This window comes from Balaenoptera musculus, chromosome 14 (assembly GCF_009873245.2).
Source record: "Balaenoptera musculus isolate JJ_BM4_2016_0621 chromosome 14, mBalMus1.pri.v3, whole genome shotgun sequence".
In the NCBI taxonomy this organism is placed as follows: domain Eukaryota; kingdom Metazoa; phylum Chordata; class Mammalia; order Artiodactyla; family Balaenopteridae; genus Balaenoptera; species Balaenoptera musculus.
Window position 1 is genome coordinate 25,383,036 of NC_045798.1, and position 21,406 is coordinate 25,404,441.

Sequence of the window (21,406 nt, forward strand, 5' to 3'; positions counted from 1 at the left end):
GACTGACTTCACGTGGACCTCGGGGAAACAGGAAATGGCAGACGTCCAAGCCTGGGATGCTTCCATGGGAACCCAGCATCCAGGAGATCCAAGGAGGCAGGAGGGACCACTGCCTTCGAATGATGTAAAAATGGGAAGTATAAGCCAAACATTCTTCCCCAGAGAGGCAGGGGACACTCCTCTGTCCACCTCCACCTCCATGCAGAGCCTGTTTGTCCGGAGGCAGAAGGACCAGGGGCACATCTGCAGGAAGACCTGTCCTTCCTGCCCAGTGTCAGGACTGGCCCAGGACAACTCCCAAGGCCCAGGCATGAGTCAGTTTGGGGGACGTTTCTACCACATCCTGGTCACCTGTTCTCATGCTGCACAGGCCAGAGCAGCCTCTGAGCTCATGGTGGGGGTATGTCCTGTCTCCCTTCCCGTCTCCAGTCACAGAATTTCTACTGGGATCGCAAAGCATCTGCCCCCAGGGCCTTCCTGGGGTCTTTAGAATGCATCTGTGTCCCCAGGTTCCTGCTCCTGGCCTGTGCTGACGGGGCAGCCCCCTCTTTCTGCATCCCTGGCAAGTCAGCCCACCTCTCCCAGAGCCTGGGGTGTGGCCACAATGCAGGAAGGGTGGGGGACCGGACATCCTTCCACTGGCATCAACAGAAATCAAGGATTTCTCCCCAATTCTTCTGACATAACAAGTGTAGAAGAAGGTAAAGAAAAGCCCAGCTGCTTTTCTGGATTCAAAGAAGCACCAGAAATGCTGGAAGATGACCCTTCCTGGCTTCCAGAAGAAGACCCCAACCCTGCTGGTCTTCAGAGGCGCCAGGCTGACAGAGGCCCTGGGTGCCAGGCCGATGGTGGCTTCTCCTCCTTCGGCTCTCTTGACCCAGCCTCGAGCAGACAAGGTCCTACCCAGGAACTGGTATGTCTCCTTTCCCTCTGCAGTAAGATCTCTTCTTGCCCCGGAATATTTTGCCCTCTGGGTCTTTTGAAAAATCGAAGGTCTCTGTCAGCCCTCTCTGCCTCTTCCTGCACTTGGCAAGATGTGGTTCCACTTCAGATCCAATGACATCTAGACCGAAACAAGCAAGTCTCCCCACTTCTTCCTCCCCAGTGAGGACATGTCTGACGTCCAGGTCACTCTGGGTCCAGCCAGTTAATCCTGAGGGAGGTGCTTCTAGAGGCAAGTAGGGGTGCGGGAGGCTGAGGGCCCACTCCAGGCTGGTTGGGCGGGGGATGGCCCAGGACGAGGGGGGAGGAGGGAAATGGCAGCAGAGCCGGGGGCTTGGTTTCCTGGCTCTCAGAGCTGTGTCCCTTATATGCTGAAGCCATGTCTGGGACCACTAAGGGCACCTGGGGACTGTCAGTGTCCCCAGGATCTGGCTCTGTTTGCCTCGGCCTGGGGGAGGTGCCAGTGGCTGTCCCCCCCGCCAACTCCAAGGGCACAGAGAGGGAGCACTGACCCTAGACACAAAGATGAGAGAGGTTGAGAGAGAAGGGGAGGCCCCAGTCTTGGCGTTTGGCCCCGGAGAGGATGCTTCTCAGGACTTTCGCACGGTCAACCTCGTTATTGCCTGAGATGGTGGGAACTGTGCTTTTGGAAAGAGGAGGAGAGAAGAGGGGTCCGGTGTTGCATCCCTGTCATCCAACTGACCCCAAATCTCCAACACCAAGCCATAAGGTCACTGTGGCTCAGAGTGACACCAGGTGCGTTGGGCTGTCCGGCCCTTTGCACTGGACTTTTTTCCACTGGAGGAGGGTCAGTGAGCCTCAGAACTCAGGGAGCACTAGCTCCACCTTTGAGGGGGCAGCCCACCCTGTGCTGAGGGCTGGCAGGAGGCACCAGGCAGAGGGGACGTGCCCCCAGGGAGGTCTCCCGCCCAGCTGGTCCCCTCACCCCCGTACCCAGGCTCCCCCTCTATCGACAACCCTCAATTTACTCAACATTTACAGAGTGCCTGGGGCAGACCATCCACTGCTGTTCTGGGTGACGGGGAGGGACAGCCCAGTGAAAACGTCATGGTCTTCTTCTAGTTAGAAGTACATACTAGGGAGGTGATGTACAACATGGTAAGTATAACTGACACTGTTGTAGGTTACGTATGAAAGTCATTGAGAGAGTAAATCCTAAGAGTTCTCATCACAGGGGAAAAATCTGTTTTCTGTATAATTTTGTATCCATATGAGAACATGGATGTTCACTAGACTTACTGCGATCATTGCTGCATGATGGATGCAAGTCAACTCATGATGCTGCACCCTTTAAGCTTATATAGGGCTGTATGTCAATTCTATCTCAGTAAGACTGGAAGAAATAAAATGTCACGGTCTTCCACTCAGGGTGTCCCTGAGGCGCGGACCTTGCATTCGACTGAGCAGACAAACGAAAAACAAGCAAGTCGAAAAAATAATGACAGGCAGACCTGGCCTGCACGGTGGGGCAGGGCCACCAAGGCGACCACGCATGCTGAAACCGCAAAGCCAACCTTCATAATCTAAGGCACAATATGATGTTTCCTGCAGCCATTACATATTTTTTCAAAACATTAAGAACCCTCTTAACACGATCCACTGTAATGTTTAGAAAAGTAAAAATAGTAAAGCTATTTTTTTTAGTACACTGTGATTTTAAGCACTGAGAAAAAGTGTTTTGTTTCTTTGCGAAAAACTCATCAAAAATCCTCTCAACACTGCTTCCCTGCTTCTCATCACACAACTTTCAATCGGGGCTGAGTGTCCTTCCTACGCCTGGGCAACCTGTCACTCTGCCTTTTTTTAAAACTAATTAATTAATTTATTTATTTTTGGCTGCATTGGGTTTTCGTTGCTGTGCATGGGCTTTCTGTAGTTGCATCGAGCGAGGGCTACTTTTCATTGTGGTGCGCGGGCTTCTCATTGCAGTGTCACTCTGCTTTCTAAGCCCGGATCTGCTTCCAACATTTCACCCTTTGTGTTTTCAGGGCCTGACATTATCTCCAAGTTCCTTTACTGTGAAGATGTTTGCTGGCATCACTGCCTCTGGGACATCTTCATTTTTTTGTCACAACCATGCTCTTCATTGAAGCTTCTCTGGGAGATGGGGACCGGGAGCCTGAAGCTGGATTTTGACTCAGAATGATGAGTCAGTCAACAATTCCTCGTGTTTGGTAGAGCTTAAATCACCAAAGCGTTTCACTCTCCTCATCTCGGCTTCTCCCTCAAGATCTGAAACGTCGGCAGCGGCCTTAGATTGCTTTTTCCTTTCCCTGTGCAGTGGCTGAGGCTCAAAAGGGCGAGTCCCTTGCACCTGTGTCACAGAGCCAGCCACGAGAGGGTGACACAGGAACGAGGCCCCTGGCTCCTGGTCCAGGGCTCGCTAAGCCATCACCGTGCCAGCCCAGTGGGAGTGTGCCCGGGGAAGTCGCCTGTGGATGGGAACAGCCCACTCTGTTCGTGGACAGTGGACAAGGTCGGGGACGAGAGCGGAGGACAGGAGCCTCCATTCAGGGGACATCACCCACCACAGTCCAGGCACTCAGCAGGTCTGTGGGTCCTGCCAGGTCTTCCAGGAAGATGGGGGGAGGGGCGATATATCGGGGAGAAATCCAGAAAGGCCTGCACTCACTGGTACCTCGGCTCAGCAGCAGTACCCCGGGACCTCAGGCTCCAGGAAACCTCCCAGCACTGCTTGCCCTCGGCAGGAGGAAGTAAGCAGGTTTGCTGATAGGGTGTCGCCTGAAGGATCTGGGAAGCAGCTGTGCACAGAGGTCCCTCACACACGTGAGGCAGGGGCTAAGAAAGGTGTGGGGAGCCCAGCCTGGCGCCATGGCTGCAGGACAAGAGCTTGTGGGGGTCTCCGCCATGGCCTGGGCTCTGCTCATGGTCTGTCTGCACAGGTGAGAGGCACTAAGGAAGGCACCGTCTGGCAGCCCAGGGCTGACCCCCTTTTCTCCCTCCACCCTGAACATCTCTGGAGTGATGACCTTGACCTCTCCCCTTTGCACATCCTGCTCCTCTCAGGGTCCTGAGCCCAGTCTGTCCTGACACAGCCACTCAGTGTCTGTGGCTCTCGGACAGAGAGGCCACATTTCCTGCTCTGGAGGCAGCAGTGATACTGGGGGTTACAGCCCGGTGTGCTGGTATCAACGGCACCCACATGCTGCCCAACACCCCCAGTGCACGAGATCGTCCTCGCCCCTGGGGTCCCTCTCCATCCTCCAGCTCCAGGTCCGCCTTCCTGGCCTCCTTGGGCTGCAGCTGGAGGACTCGTTGTGCCCTCTGGGTGCTTTCTTTCCAGGACCGCCCCTAGGCCCAGGGGTCCCAGCCCACCACTTAGGGAGACCAAAACCTCCCTGGGCTCACCCACCCTGCCCCTGCCCAACACCACACAGGAGTCAAGTCTCTGGGGGCTGATGCCAGCCCTGCTCCTTCGCCCCAAGCACAGGTTCTGAATGTAACCGTGGCTTCGGGAATGGGACCCCAACACACTGCAGCTGCTTCTTCAAAGAAGGCAGCAGGATGAAAGCTCTCTTGGGAAAATGACTTGGAAAAATAAAGGCTGCTCATCCTCCTCCCGCTGTGAGGGCTTCAGGATGCAGATTGCATGCAGCTCCGCGATTACCAGCACTGAGGGAGCAACAGGACTTCCTGGGACATGAGGAGGTGCAGGGGACCAGTTTACCTGAAGATGTCTTCGCCGCACTGGTCCAGCTCACACTGGCCTCAGGTCCTCCGACACCCGGTCTCCCTGGTTTCCTACCGTCTCAGTCACCCGTCTCCACCCAAGTCTGAGAATAAGAACCCAAATTCTCCAAAAAACAAGGACACGGTGTGTTAACACGTGTATTTACGAAGCCACAGTGAGAACTCTGCTGGGTGAACTGAAAACCGGAGCCCCGACCCTGCCGTTTCAGTGAGAATCTCTTCGTATCTCCAAACCCGAGAAGTTTCTCTTCGGCTGAAGCAGCAGACAATCGAAGAAAAGACCTGGTGCTCGGGTCAAGGGGACCTTCTTCTAAGGGCACTGACCGCCGTCCTGCAGCCCCAGTTCTGCCCCTTTCTCTGCCCCCCACCCCCTGGCACCTCCCGAGGGGACCCCATTTCCAGCGCAAAGCGGCGGCCGATGAGCTCAGGCCATCCCCGCAGACCCGGGTTCCTTGGATTATTACGTCCCCCACGCAACGCTGTGGCCTCTTCACGGGGCACGTGGCCCGGAGAGGCCCAAGGCGGCCGCCCCACCCCGTGCGGCCTCCGCTCCAGCCCCAAGTCGTGATAGCTCGTTTTCGGGTGGAGAACAGGAGCGGGGGCCCCTTGGACTAGCTCAAGGTCACCCCGCGGGAACACGGGGGCACCAGGACGGGAACTTACGTTTCGCGCTGCAGCGGTACGCCACGGGGTCCCCCGCTTGTGCTCTGCGGACAAAGAACCGCGAACTCAGCAGCGCCCCACCCGGAAACCACGCGGCCCGACCAATCCTGGTTTCTGTTTCCTCCTGGGGCAAATCTCACGAGATCCTGGGATCGCGAGTGGGGTATCCCAGGGAGTCTAGAAGGGGTTCATTTTAATAGGCGGGGAGGGAGTGGGGAGAGGGGGAGGGGTGGCGTCTGTGGCCATGCCCACTGGACGGCCGGGGGGTGAGAGTGGGGATGGGGTGGGGGAGGGGTGGGGGAAAGGTAGGGTTGGGGGGATGGGGAGGAGATGGGGGGAATGGGTGAAGTGGGGGTAGGAGATGGGATAGAATGGAAGTGAGGTGGGGGAGGGAGGAATCGTGGAATGGGGAATGGGAATGGGGGAATGGGGTAGGATGGATAACGGGGTGAGGTGGGGATGGGGTGGGGGTAGGTGGGGGGGTGGGGAGGGGTGGGCGTGGGCTGGGATAAAGGGGCCCTTGAGATCCGGAGGGAGGGGTCGAGGCTTAGAACCCCCACCTCCAACTCCTCTCCCACCCCCACCTCTGGGCCTGTTCTTCCACAACCCCTTCCTCTCTGCGGGGCGTGGGGTGCCAGGGCTGGCTCCAGGGCCCCGTGGGCGAGGGTTCTCGCCCACTCCCACCTCCCTCTTGTAGATAAGATGTCCCTGACCTTGGCCAGTCCAGTACCCCCTACTCTCTCGACTTTACCACTTATGTGACCCCTGGGGCAGCGGAGACCCCAGCCAGGGTTTGACTAGATTGTCCTCTATCCAGATCGTGCTTCCCACCTCCCCACCCCCCCATTTGGTTTTCCAGTTTTTTTCAGAAGCCAAACAATTGCTGCATCTGGTCTCTTCACCTCCGTCTGACCTCCGCAGCCCCTCCGATGGCCTCAGCTTGTGCTGGTCCTGAGTGCAGGGTTCTCCTCTTTTCACCAACGGACACCTTCGGACAAAGGAAGGGGCGTGGAAAAGGAAAGTGTGGGCGGGACCCTCCCAAGCGGTGCCCCTCAACCCTGGGGATGTCGCATCCGGGCCACCAGGGGGCACTGGAGAGATGGAATCCAGGACGGTTTTGGCACCTCCTTCCTCCCAGCCCCTCTAGGGGAGAAAGTCGGGCTTCTGGAGAGATGGTGAGAGCCAGGCGGGTGAGGATTCTTGCCTGGAGGGGTTAAGAGCAAAGCGGAACCCCAGGCCTGTCACTCACGCTGGCCTGGGGGACCTCCTTTGGGTCCTTTGAATTCAGCTTCCTCACTCAAGCCCAGTAAGTACTTGGTCTCCTCAGACTGTGAGGCTGTGTCCTTGTCATCCAGGTGACCCTAAATCTTTAACCACAGGCCACCAGAAGGTAGTGGTGGCCAAGAATAACAGGCAGGGCAGTAGTGATGGCCATCTTTCGTGGCTCAACCCTGCCATTTCCCCAGACATCCCCCGTGCCTGTGAGCTAACAGAGCTTAAGGTGTCCAGCTATACCCATGGATGGATGGATGGATGAATGAATACATAGGTACATGCAAATGAGGGCATTGTGTTGATCCCCCTGGACCTGGGATTGTTACCTGGAACAGGGCTGGTAAAAACTCAATTTTTTCACCTTGGAACTGGAGACTCAGCCTCCCTCTCCTTCCTCTTGTCCAGGCTCATTCAACAAACATTCATCCTTGAGAGGCTGCTGATGCAACACTCAAGGAGATAGTGCTCATAAGTTTTAGGGTGGAACCAGAAAAAGACCAAAACAAGAAGACCATTGTTTTAAAGTGGCAGGTTGTAACTAATTCTCTGAGAGGGCAAAGGATGCATCTGTGGGACTTGAAATGGAAAGGGGATCCCTTTGAAAATTGCCGATCGTTATTTTCATGATTCAATGGCTGATTTAAGGCCTGATTTCAGGTTGACACACTGAAAAGATGACGTCGGAGATATTTATGATATAGACCTATTCATGTACAAGTAAACATGAAAGTAACATTCATTCATTTCATTGCTTCAAGCAATGCTCACAATGTTTACCATATTCCTGGGGGCTAGACTAGGCCTGGAGTAGAAGAAGCAGTGAAAGTTACAGGGACCTCCCCTCCCACCTCCTGGAATACATGTAATTCTTTTTCCTGAACATTGTAGATAAGCATGTCAAGATGTCCAGAAGATGATCACTAAAATGATAACGCTGGCCATGGTAAAATAATTTTCTATATTTTGGGGTGTTTTTTGCTTGTTTTTTGTGTTTTTGTTTTGTTTTGTTTTTTGGCCTCGCCGCACAGCACGTGGGATCTTAGTTCCCCACCAACCAGGGATCGAACCACACCCCCTGCAGTGGAAGCATGGAGTTCTAACCACTAGACCACCAGGGAATTCCCAACTTTTCTATATTTGGGGGTAAACTTTTCCAACATAAATGTTTTCCTTGACCAGTGATTTATTTTGGAGATATGAAGAAATTCAGTCACCCCACACAGCCTCTAGTCCCCCAGTCTGCTGCAAGATTAAGCTGACAAGGAAGGTCTTGGAGACAATCCAGGATGGCTGGTCTGCGTTCCTAAGGCCATATGTCCTGATTTGGGGGAACCACCACTTTTGAAAATCCTTTTGGGGGACTCTCCTGGCGGTACAGTGGTTAAGACTTCGCCTTCCAATGCAGGGGGTGCGGGTTTGATCCCTGGTCGGGGAGCTAAGATCCCACATGCCTCGTGGCCGAAAAACCAAAACATAAAACAGAAGCAGTATTGTAACAAATTCAATAAAGACTTTAAAAATGGTCCACATAAAAAAAAAAAAAAAAAAAAAAAAAGAAAGAAAATCCTTTTGGGGTAGCTATGAATGAGCTCAGAGGGAAAGGCAGGAGCCTTCAGGTAGAGGCCAGTATCCTTCCATCCCAGACTCAAACTCAGGCCTCCTGCAGGCAATGGCCTTGCAGATGCAGAGGGCAGGAAGCCCCTCCCCAGGTGTGTGTGTGGTGGAAGGGGGAGATCAGATGTGTGGGGAGGGGAACTCATCAGAAGGCCAGGTGCTCCGTGTCCCTCAGAACCAGCTTCAGAACAACTTCTTGGGAAGAAGACATCCTCCCCCCGCCCCTTCCTGGCTGGGCCAGGGCATCTGCCCACTTCCCTGCGTGCCAAGCCTCAGGGCTTGGAGCAAAGGAGGAACTGAGAAGCATCCAGTCCTTTGAGGGTCTGGATAGAACAAGAGCAGAGGAAGGAGGAGTTTGCCCCTTTCCTGTCTCGCTGTTGAGCTGGGACATCTCATCTCATTTTCCTCTGTCCTCAGCAACTTCGGTATCAGGTCTTAGGACTTGGTCTGAATCACACCAACAGCTTTCCTGGGTCTGCAACTTGCAGACTGTGGGACTTAGTCTTATCTTTAATAACAGACATTATTATTTTAACCAGTGTGTAAAATAAAAAAGCACAAACATGTTCAAAACACACTTAAGCAATAGTCATGAATCAAAAATGATTGCTTCCCCCAAACATCTTTCTCCTTCTCCTTAAATCCCCAAGGCCAGCCTTTAGCTTTTCCCACCATTGGCCATAGAGTCACCTCTCTTGGGCTCCTGAAATGTCTGTCACTCGGTATGAAGAGTTGCCTCACAGGCATAACCTGGTACCAAGGCTGTGGTGGGGTGGGCTAAACAGTCCTGGGGTGAGGGTCCAGGCCACCTGGTGTGGCAGGTGACACATCCCATCGTGGAGGGAGTTAATGGACAAAGAGAAATGAGGTTAGAGGGGATGGAAGGGATCGGGGGCCTGGTGCTGAGCTTGATGGGGAAGGAGGGAGGAGGGGAGGGCAACGCAAGAGGGATTTCCAGCCCCCGCTCAGCTGCCTCCCAGGGGCTTGGTTGACACCGTCTGCAGCCACCAGGGGGCAGCAAGGGCCAGGATTTGGGGAAGGTACTTGAGGCTTATACTGTCCTGTATGAAGTTTCAAGAGGGGCTCCCCACGGAACACTTCTTATGTCCAAAAGCATTTGTACCCCAACAAATCATCTTCAAAAGTGCTAATAAATGGCCCAGGGCTCAGGCTCGGGCCTCAGACTCAGAGCACTGCAGAGACAGAGGCTGGAGGGGAACGTGAGGACCCTCTAAACTGAGGGGGAAAAGAAGGAGTTGGGGGGTGTGGGAGGGATGGATTGGGAGCTTGGGACTAGCAGATGCAAACTATTATATATAAGATGGATAAACATCAAGGACCTATGGTATAGCACAGGGGACTGTATTCACTATCCTCTGATAAACGATAATGGAAAAGAATATGAAAAAATGTATATAGAGTATAACTGAATCACTTTATTGAATAGCAGAAATTCACACAGCATTGTAAATCAAGCACACGTCAATAAAAATTTTCAGTTTCTTTGTTCTTTTTCTTTCTTTTTTTTCTTTTTTTCTTTTTTCACAGCGCTATGCGGCATGCAGGATTGTAGTTCCCCGACCAGGGATCGAACCTGCACCCCTGCAGTGGAAGCGCAGAGTGTTAACCACTGGACTGCCATGGAAGTCCCTTCAATAAAATGTTTTTAAAAAAGAGGGAGTTGAAAAAAAAAAAAAAAAAGAGGGAGTTGAGGGGTTACCGGTACCCAGCTCTGCCTCTGACTCCCGGAAAGCGGGGCAGTTGGATCTTTCAGCCGCCTGGGCTCAGGGCCTCTCCATTGTCCCAAGAGCACAGAGGGGACCTTCTGGGATTCCTCCCCCAGGAAGCACGATGACTCTCACACCAGGAGAGACAGGAAATCCCGGGCTGGATTCCTTTCCCACATCACGTCATAGACTCAGTCTGTCCTCACACACCATGTGAAGGAGTTAATTCTCCAGTAATCTCTGCTGTCCAGGGATGCAGAAGAATCTAGAACAAACCATGTCAGAGGGGGTGAGCAGAGGGGGGCAGGAGGGGCAGGTGCAGGAAGCAGATTTGCATGGAGGCCCCTCCCTCCTCTGAGGGGTTAGGGGATAAGAGAGGTCTGGGGGCCCAGGCCCAGGGCTGGGGGCTCAGAAGGCAGCGTCTGGAGCGTCTCCACCATGGCCTGGGCTCTGCTCCTTGTCACCCTCCTCACTCAGGGCACAGGTGAGGCCTCCAGGGAAGGGTCCCCGGGGACATCTGGCTGATCCTTTGTGTCTTTGTCCTCAGGGTGACCTGGGCCCCACACGGAACTGACCAGAGTGTGTTTCTCCTCTTTCCAGGGTCCTGGGCCCAGTCTGGCCTGACTCAGCCTCCCTCAGTGTCTGGGAATCCAGGACAGACGATCACCATCTCCTGTGCTGGAACCAGTAGTGACATCGGGGGTTATAACTATGTCAGCTGGTACCAACAGCACCCAGGCACGGCCCCCAAAACCTTGATTTATCAGGTCAATAAACGACCCTCAGGGATCCCTGATCGCTTCTCTGGCTCCAAGTCTGGGAACACGGCCTCCCTGACCATCTCTGGGCTCCAGGCTGAGGATGAGGCTGATTATTACTGTAGCTCCGGTACAAGTAGTAGCACTTTGCACAGTGGTCCAAGTTCATGGAGAAGTGAAACCAAATCCTGCCCTGAGCTCACAGGCTCCCCGTTGCGGTGACTCTGCTGGTTGCTCATCTGCATCTGTGGTTGAAGCATCGGCAGCTGAGAGGACATCTGAGGACCCTGCAGAGGGATGAGGACAAAGGACAATGTGTGCTTTTCTTGTTTGTTCTCCTTGCTCTTTGACCTGCATCTGAGTGGGCTGAGCCAGGAGGGTTGGGGACAGACTCTGGGTTTCAGAATTGTCCCTCTCCTGGCATCGGTGAACCCTGTCCGGGGACAGCCCTGCAGGAAGACAGTCTCCCAATACAATGGGCTCTTTGCAAAGTGGCTCCAGAATAGCGGGTGGCTGAGGGGAATGTCCCTATTCCTCAGTGACGTCAAGGTCACATGTTTCCATGAAGAGCCAGTGCATTTTCCAGGTGGAATCCCAGCATATCTAACACCTGTGAGAATTCATTGAAAAAGAGGCACGAGTGTTGTGGGTTCAATATTAAATTTTTCTTGAACCTGAAAGACAGTTTTCAAATGGAAATGTGACTAAAATTTAAATTGTGTGAATTCAATAGTTTTTTTAATTTGTTTTTTTGTTTGTTTGTTTTTGTTGTGTTTTTTGTGGCCATGCCACGCAGCTTGTGGGACCTAAGTTCCATGACCAGGGATCGAACCTGCACCCCCTGCAATGGAAGCGCTAAGTCTCAACCCCTGCACTGCCAGGAATGTCCCAAATTCAATACTTTAGATGAAAACCTGTATTGGTTGGATTGCTCAGAACACATCATCCCCATAGTAACAAGTGAAGTGGAACATTTGATAGCTGTGTGTTCAGGCATCTAGGACTGGAGAGCAGCTCTTTCTTGTGGTCCTGGCTCCTGGCTCTCATGAAGTTGAAATCACGTTTCAGTGGACTGTTCTCATTGAGGCCCTCTGACTTTGGAAGTCCCCTCGTGTATGGCTCACTCTATGCTGTTCCTGTGCACACTTTTCTTATCTGAATCATCTTGCTGATAAATCTGATTTTTTTTTTTAAACCAACCAGTTAGGCCCCTTATTTTCCAAGTCTATGCTAGTCTCAATCTGTATATTCATTTGTCTTTATGACAGCATTTTATAAATGACCAGACTCATTCATCTTTCTATCTATATCATCAGAGTTCAAGTAGAGGGTAGAAAATATTGACCAACTTCACTTCTAAGTTCTAATTTCATTGGGATTATAGCTGCTAATAAGTGTGCAATGCAGGAATCAGAGTGTTTTCACTCTCCTGAAATAGCCTCTGTTATGATTTCTACCCTCCACCATTATTATGGAAACAGCCATTCCTCCTTTGCATCTGTCCTGTTATCCTATTATTCCTTTCTCCTTTTATTTCTATTAAACATGTAGCTGCATTTATAATCAGTCTTACATTTTTCAAAGTAAGACTTTTTCTTTTAACGAGAATGACCTGAATATGGCTCTCCACATGTTCAGAAGTCACATTCTACAAAGTAGACTGAGCTGTGATATCAAATATTCCCCTGAATATAGTAACCCTGAGCTTGCAGTTTAAACAATCCAGTGTGGGTACTTGTAGGCAGATGTGTGTGTTTGTGCCTGAGAATCGGAGCAAAGGTCACCTTGTGTCCACACACAGACCCCTCCCCTCTCCCGTCCTCACTGCAGGTCCTAACAGCTCCATCACAGAGCAGGATGTGGATGAGTTTTCAAAAGAGCACGATGGGGATACACACTGAATCTAGAGGGTCATTGATTCCCTTCTGTTTGATGAGAAAACTTCTGGAGAAGTTTTGACCCAATATTTTAGGTGGATTTGGAAACATATGTTTGACTAAGAAAAAAGGTACTTTCTATCATAGATGATATTTTGATTCTCGGAATCTCAATGAAATGAAAATCTCGGATCACAAAGCAACAGACTCAAGTCAAAAGCATCTCTTGCCATTTTGTGCCACATTCAATGTGAGGCCCAAACGGTATTCCAGACAGCATGTGGGGACCGAGTTCTGGACTGAAAGTGGATCTTGTTTTGTCTCCGTATCCCAGAAGTGGGAACAGGAGCCCTCACTAGGTTGGGGGAGTGTGGGCAGAGAGGGATTTCGCTCAGAATTCACAGTGAATGAGGAGTCGGCACCACAGAGGTCAAGAGATTTCCGATGGGTTACTTCTTCTGGAGCAGAGATGAAGAACCTCTGAAAGTTCAATTAAATTTTTAAAAAATCTCCTTACTCTTAGCAGTTGTAATATGTGCAATGCAGAATACGACTCATGGGAAATCCAATAAGAAATCACAGTCAAAAGTGGGTAAACAAAGAACTTTCCTGCAGGTGGATTGCATTTGGTTATTTTCCTACTGCAAACATATGGAATATTTAAAGGATAAACCAAGAAGGGAGCAGTGGACGTTAGCCTGTGTTATGGAGAAAGAAGGGCTGAACCACTTGTGCATTTTCTCCTTAACAAGGGCAAAGCACGTGCTGACTGGCAGAGGATTCCCTCCTCCTATGTGGGAGCCCCCCTCATAGAGCCCGGGTGGTGGCCTGAGGCTCTTGTGGGAGCTCTGGCAGCCCTTGAGATCCAGGAGGCAGAGGCTCCAGACCAGCTTCCGCGGTGGGGGGGCGAATGTGGCTGCATCTGGGGTCCCTGCCTTCGGATCAAGGTTCCACGGAGAGAAACCAAGAGTGGTGTAGGCAGGAGCCCACAGTGAAAGTCAGGAGAGCAGGAGATCCGAGTGTGGCCCTGATCTTTCTCTCACTGGAGCTTGTTCTGGGGGTGGTGGGGAGCCGTTGGGAGTTTCCAGTGCTCGTGACTTACTGCTTCCCTGGGTGGTCCTGGGCTGTCCAGGGAGGGGTGGTGTTTAGTGCAGACCCTGATTCCCATGATGACTTTTACCCCCTGGGTGCAGACGGCAGGAGATGGAGGGAAACCTTAGACCCTGGCTTTGCTGCTTGTTTTCTCAGATCGTCCTGTGTCAAGTGTCCCCAAGACCACAGGCAACTACTTCTGTCACTAAGAAGACCCACAAGAGTCAGTAGAGAGTTGTCCTGGTGGCTGTGATTTCCTTCAGTGAAGGGAGACCAAGCAAAATCAGCTAAGTGCAATGGTGGATGACGTAAAATCCGAGGAAACAAGGAGAAGCTTCCAGGAGACCTTTCCCAGAGATGGGTTCATCACTAGAGTCAAATGGTGACAACTTATGTGAAGAATTGTCCCCCAGGGCGGCTCATCATACCCACAAGGCTCGCCCATACAGTGCTCTACTAGCCATCCTGTGTCTGGCATCTACCAAAATACCGGACTCCAGGTGGGGTAGAGGTCAGGCGTTCAGCATAACCCGTAAGTTTACAGAAAGGTATAGACTCGGGGGGGTCATTCTTATTGGAGAATAGCTGGAAACTTCCTGAAATCTAATCACCAGACACAAACCAGGATTGAGTCTTGCAGGCAGGTCTTTCTAAGGACGTTAATCTCAGGCTGTGGGGTAACTCTGCTCTGCACAAATCCTATTTGTATTCCTGTGCCCGAGTTCAGGACTGGATCCAAGGGAAACCCACCATCTCACCATCAAGTCCAGGTTACGATCTATCCCTGCTTTGTCTCTGTGAAGAAGCACTCTAACAGAGACACACACACACAGGTTAACACAAGTTCATGTGCCCCATGCACAGTGAGGCCACAGAAACTGAAATGTCAGAGTTTGGAGCAGAGAAAGGTTTATTGCAGGGCCTCGCAAGGAGTTGAGGTGGCTCAGGCCCTGAAAAGCCTCGAACTGCCCAGAGGGTTTCACCAAAGCAGTTTCAAAGGCTAGGAGAGGGTGTGGTCTCAGGGTAAGTGATCAGCTTGTGCACAGTTTTCTGATTGGCTGATGGTGAGGCAGCAGGGTGGAGTCACAGGGCTTAACATTATCAGTCCTTAGGCTCCTGGGGGCCTGGGGCTATGTGATCATGGTCACCAAGTAGTTCTTCCACCTGGTGTGGGGGTGGGGAGTGGATTTCACATCTGCAAAACAACTCAGGAAATTTGCATCAAATACTATTATCCAGGTACTTCAGAGAAGAGCTAAAGCAGAGGATATTGGGGATGGCCTGTCCCTGGAAGGCTCCATAGGGGTCTTGTTCGGTTACACACACACACACACACACACACACACACACACACACACACACACACACACACACACACACACACCCAGCACCATCACTCCTGGGTCCCCCCGCCCCATTGTACCCGGGAAGGATGCGGGGGTCTGCTCTGTGGGGACCGGGTACTCCATCTGCATCACCCGCAGGGCCCTGTACCCAGAGGCAGGAGCATAAACCCTGGGATGCAAAGGACAATTACACCAATTGTCAGCTTTCCTCATAATCAGGAACTAGACATTTCAGATACTGAGACAGTGATAATCCTGGGAAAGACCAGTCCGCCCTGATTCTCTGTCTAGAAAACACACAAAACACACTGGGTCCAGCGTCTCTGTGGACAGTGGAGCCTGACCTCAGGGAGACACCAGCTCTGGGGTGAGGACCTCCCGCTGAGGACAGAGGAGAATCCTCACTTGCACCACGTGGCAGATAGACCTGCCTGAGGAGAGGTCCCTGTGGCTGGGCCCTGAGGTGAACTCTGACCCAGCCCCTCCTCCCAGCCCTGCACACCCTGGCATCTTCCCTCATTTCCTTTAGGGCTCCCTCCATCCTGACGGGCTCTAACTCCTTCTTACGTTATTCCTTTTTTCGAACGCTTTTGAGAATTCAGCTTCATCTCATGGGCCCATATTTCTCATCAGTGTATCTATGGGGGTGGAGTCATTTATCGTGTAGGTTCCTCTGCCCTGAAATGAGATCTCCTCAAGGTCACTCACCCTGAGACAAGGTCGTCCTGAGACAAGATTAGAGAGCCTGCAGGGGTGGGTCTGAGTCACCTGGGGAGGCAGGTGACAATTCCATCCTGATGAGGCTGCAGGACAAAGGACAGGGGTATGGAGGGGATGAGGAGGGACAGGGTGGCTGGTGCTGAGCTGGGAGGAAGAGGAGGAGGAAGAAGTGGGGGGTCCCAGGGTTCATCCTCAGAGCCCTGCAGAGGCAGGGGACAGGGGGGCAGTGGGCCCGTCCTGCTGAGGGGACAGGTTGGGGAGGGGGATGCACACCCCCAGCTCCCCTGTGGTGTCGGGAGGAGATGGGATGGATTCTCTAAGTCACCCCAGCCCCTCAGAGCCCAGCCCTCACCTTCCATCCACAAAACCCAAAGAGTGGTTAACGGGATTATTAGCCAATGACATCTTGACTCAAAGAGTGGACGACAGGGACATCCCAGGATGGCCCCATTTCCTGGGCCCTGTAATGGTCAGTGTCCTGACTAAGGACAACGTGTCACAGAGTTTTCATCTTCTCAGAAGAGCCCTGCTGTACAGGGACGCAGAGACTCTAGGGTCCAGGGCCAGTCTGGGACCTGGGGTGGGGGGCTGGGGTCAAGGACCTGCTTGTGGATTCGATGTGCAGATGCTTCAGAACAAAGAGGTGGGGGCGGGGACGGGACAAGGCTGCAGCTGGGGCTCCCACCAGCCACCCAGCAAACAGCAGGTGTTTCCCCTGGTGGGACTGTCCCTTTCCCAAACATAGAGACCTTGGAGATAGTCATCCAGCAGAGGGCGCTGCGGAATGTCCCCTGCACTGAGGTTCCCAGAGACACAATCCTGTCCCAGCAGAGACCCTGAAGATCCAGGAGCTCATTGCCTGAGGGACTTCAGCTGGTCTTTCTCTCCCTGCAAACCAGCTACAAACAATTCATGCTCCTGTATATACATGTCATCTGTGTGTCAAAACGTTTTAATCCCTGAGCTATATTCTCCCCCCAGGATGCAGAAAATCTAGTGTCCAGGGCCTGGTCAGAGAGGGTGAGGAGCATCAGGTGCAGGAAGCTGATTTGCATGGAGGCCCCTCCCTCCTCTGAGCGGGGAGGGGATAAGAGAGGTCTGGGGGCCCAGGCCCAGGGCTGGGGCTCAGAAGGCAGCGTCTGGGACGTCTCCACCATGGCCTGGGCTCTGCTCCTTGTCACCCTCCTCACTCAGGGCACAGGTGAGGCCTCCAGGGAAGGGACCCCGGGGACATCTGGCTGATCCTTTGTGTCTTTGTTCTCAAGGTGACCTGGGTCCCAGAACGGGATTTACCAGAGTGTGTTTCTCCCCTTTCCAGGCTACGGGGCCCAGTCTGCCCTGACTCAGCCTCCCTCATTGTCCGGGAATCCGGGACAGACAGTCACGATCTCCTGTTGCTGGAACCAGCAATGACATTGGGAAATATAACGCTGTTGGCTGGTACCAACTGCGCCCAGGCATGGCCCCCAAAACCCTGATTTATGAGGTGAATAAACAGCCCTCAGGGATCCCTGACCGCTTCTCTGGATCCAAGTCTGGGAACACGGTCTCCCTGACCATCCCTGGGCTCCAGGCTGAGGACGAGGCTGATTATTACTGCAGCTCAGGTACAAGTAGTAGCACTGTGCACAGTGGTCCCAGTTCATGGGGAAGCGAGACTAAAATGTCCTCTGAGCTCATTCATCCCTTCACTCCTAAACTGAGGCTTTCATTTGTTTCTGTTATTATTTTGTAGTAATTACAAACTTAAATAAAAATTTAAAGGTCTATAAGGAAGTCTTGCAGAACCCTTTCCCAGATTCACTATTTTTTAATACTTTGCAATATTTGCCTTTCTCATATCCCGTTTTCTCCCATTCTCTCTCTGCCTTTGTATGTCTATACACACACACATCCATATGCACACACAGCACACACTCAGGAACACAAAACATTTATTTTCTGAATCATTTGAATGTAATTTGTATCTATCAGTAACCAAGCCTTCATATTCTTTCTACCATAGGCTTCACAATCCATAACATACATTATTTTAAGGTGATTGATCCAGTGCTTTTTAATGTATTCACAAGTTTGAACATCCACTAACACTCAGTCTTCCAGGATATTTTCATACCCAGAAAAGGAACACCTCATCTGTCACCAGGCAATCCCCTTTCCCTGTCACTCCAGCCCTCCAAACATTAATGTACTTCCTGCCTGTTCCAGATTTTTCACACAAATGCCATGATACCCTATGTGGCCCTTTGTGTCTGGCTTCTCTCATTCTTTAAAATGTTTTCAATGTTCTTTCCCCTTGAAGCACATATGAGTACCTGATTCCTTCTTATGGCCGAATAATACTGCATCGTCAGCCTCGACCTCCTGGTTTGAACATCTGGGTGGACCCAAGCATAAGCACCAGAACTGGGCCATGACCAAGTCTCCCGATTGCCAGAAATTTCCCAGTTTTACCACTGAAACTGCCCTGTCCTGGCTGAGACCTCACTGTGGGGCAAATCAGCGTGGATGGTCACTGAGATGGTTAAATTTATGTGTCACTTTGACTCGTCACATGGGGCCCAGAAGAAGCATCATTTCTGGATGGGTCTGGGCAGGTGTTCCTGGATGAGATGAGCATTTGAATCTGGGGACTCAGTAAATACATTGCCCTTCGCAGTGTGGGTGGGCATCGCCCAATCTGTTGAGGGTCTGTGTAGAGAAAAAGGAAAAGGCAGGAGGATTTCACGTCTGTTTTCTCTTCTCACTGTACGAGCTGGGACATTTCACCTCAACTTCTTCAGCCCTCAGACTGGAATTTACATCACTGGCTCCCCTGGTTCCCAAATCTTTGGACACAAACTGAATTACATCACCAGCGTTCCCAGCTTTCAGGCTGAAGAGATCGGCTCCTGGGAGTTCCGTGCTCAATAATCAATAATAATCTCTCTCAGTATATATATATATATATTACTTACATAAAATTCTTCGTTATCTATATGTATATATTTCCTTTGTTTTGTTTCCCTAGAGAACCCTGACTAATACAGTCCTCTTACCAGGAAGCTCAATCTTCTCATAATGTTCTCATCATCACTATTTTTTCTAAGCTTTTACCTGTTACCTTCTTTCCTTACTTATAAGCATATAGGTCAGTATCATCATGCTTGAATCACCTTGGCTTGAACAGGGTCATACAGGGACCCCCAGCAGCTGGGTCACAGCACAGGGGGAAGGGGTCTCAGTTACTGGACACTGAGCCGTGTCCTGAGTCAGGGTCCCTTGTGTGTAAGGCTGATGAGACACTGCAGCTGCCCGACAGGTGTGTGTCCTGGTGGAGACGACAGAGGTGGCACAGAGGCCACTGTTCCGGGATCCTCTGTGGCACCTGCGGGGAGACTTGCTCCCTGACTGTAAGGGCACCAGTTGGATCTTTACCAAGAGTCACCTGTGCACAGGGGGTCGGGAGCCACCGTGGCCTCTATGAGTGTCTCCTGTAAAGGTGGGATACAATCTCCTGATGCGAAATTAGTTTCTGTTTTTACAACGGGGATAATTCCCAACAAAACCCCATGGTAAGTGTGGCGAGCAGAGGATGCTTCAGTAGGAGATTCTGGAGCCACCACTGTCCTGGTGTGCAGTGTGTGGAGTCTCAGGCTGTAGTGGCAGCTTCCTGTGATGCTTCAAATAATTTAACTATATATGAATATAATTTTACAATGATGCGAGAAAAGCCACTTTGGGTGGAAGTAACATGAAATGGCTTAGCTTTCTCTATGGTCAGATATCTGCTATTGTTGTTATTATTCACCGCAACGAGGGATCAGCATCGCTGGGCTGTTACCTTTATGTGTCCATTGAATTTCTGGGTCAGGTGTCATTAAACTTTTCTGGATATTTTATCTTTCTTTTCTTACACTGTTAGTATTTAATGAATCCCATATTTAATTTTTCCAAAAAGGTAAGAATCCAGTAATTGATTTTAGTGATTCTTAATAGGTATATGTTTTTACTTTATTGCTTATTACTCCTATTATGTGTTAGTAGTAATTTTCCTCCTTTAGTGGCAGTCATTCTTATTATATTTCCATCATGTCTTATTGAGTGGGCACAAACATCTCAGGAATTTTTAATTCAACTGTGACGCCCGAATCATGAGGGGCCCTGAGTTGCTGCTTGTATGAACAAACGTGCAGCAGAGGCAAGGCAGCTCCCGTGACCCCGGGGTTTGCTTCTTGCAGGAAGCACTGGACTTCTGGAGTGATCACAGGAGGCCTGTCCACAGCAGTCCCCAGAGATAAAGACCCAAACCGCTGGGTTCTGACCTGGTGTCAGATGCCTGACTGATTGACTTGTGAGAAGTTCCTGAACCAGTCCCCGCTTTATTATAATCTCAAAAAAAGACATCATTAAGTGAATGTCTACATAGTACAGCACATACCTCTGTGAAACACACACCAATGATTGTCTCAAATCCAGAGCTAACACTTCCCCGCACACTTTTCCTTTCCTGTCCCCAGAGGCCCCCCTTCACCCACCCCAAGCTTGGCCAGGGCCTCACCCCCTTAGCTCCTGGAATGTGGTCGTGTGATACGAACAGTGACACTAAAAACCTTCATCAGAGTATTTGTGTTTCATAAACTCCTAGTCCATTGCCCGAGGGGTCATGTCCATTTCCATCCAGAAAGGGCCCGTCATCCTGAGTGTAATATTTACTGCAAACTCATCTGTTTCTGGAAAAACACCCTTGGGGAAGCGTGTCTGTGATGAAGAGCTTTTACCTCAGGAAGGTGCCAGGCTCTGAGGTGAGGGCGTCTCAAAGGCACAAAGGGGAAGACAGGGAAAGTCTGTGTCCCCATGACCCCCGTCCCCGAGGATAGGACCCAGAGCTGGACCCCCAGGCCCCTCCTGACCCGGTCCCTCCTCCAGAGCCTCAGCCCCAGAATCTCCCCCTTGATTCCCTGGGTCATTCTCCATCTGGACGGAGCTCTCTCTGTGTCTCACATTATCCTTTTTTCTATATTTGAGGATTCAGGCATTTCTCAGGGGCCTGTTTCTCTCCTCCGCATCCTTAACAAGATAGGATTAACTTATATCTCAGGTTCCCTCGGTCCTGAGCCCACTTCCATCCCCCATCACTAAACCCTGTGACAAGGCCCTCCTGGGACGAGCAAGGTGACCCTGAGGGGGGCATCTGGGCCTTCTGATTTTGCAGGTGACGTACCTCATTCTGGAGGAAGTCGAGGGAAGGTGAGGCTTGTCTGCAGGGATGCGGGCCTAGCACTGAGCTGCGGAGGGGGAGATCTGGGTGTCCAGCCCCCACTCGGCTGTCTCCCTGGGCTCAGCTCTCACCACTGAGGCCACCGGGGGGCAGCAGGGCCCGGATTTGGGGGAGGTTGTCTGTGTTGTCATTCCGTCCTGTTCAAAATCTCAGCAGCTGCTCCCGAGCCAGGCCTAAGGAGGTCACGAGGGAGGGGTGTCCGATATCTACCATATCCCATAATTCCTGTAGTGGACATGCCAGGGAGCATCTCCAACCTCAAACCACCACAGAGCAGCGGAGAGAGTGATGCCTGAGCACCTTAGCCTAGGGGACTGGGGAGGGCATGAGGGACAAGGAGAGGGTCCCCGGCTCTGCCCGAGTCCCTGGAAGAGGGGTCACGGGATGTCCTCTCCTCCCC

At 51.6% G+C, this 21,406-nt stretch overlaps 1 pseudogene and 1 gene segment (V, D, J or C); both read left to right on the forward strand.

The window, feature by feature from the left end:
* Positions 1-10,355: 10,355 nt before the first annotated feature.
* LOC118880070 lies at positions 10,356-10,933 on the forward strand. The segment is given in 2 exon segments: positions 10,356-10,437; positions 10,554-10,933. Coding segments are annotated over 2 exon segments (426 nt in total).
* Positions 10,934-16,886: 5,953 nt separating this feature from the next.
* LOC118880071 lies at positions 16,887-20,072 on the forward strand (annotated as a pseudogene).
* The last annotated feature ends 1,334 nt before the right edge of the window (positions 20,073-21,406 follow it).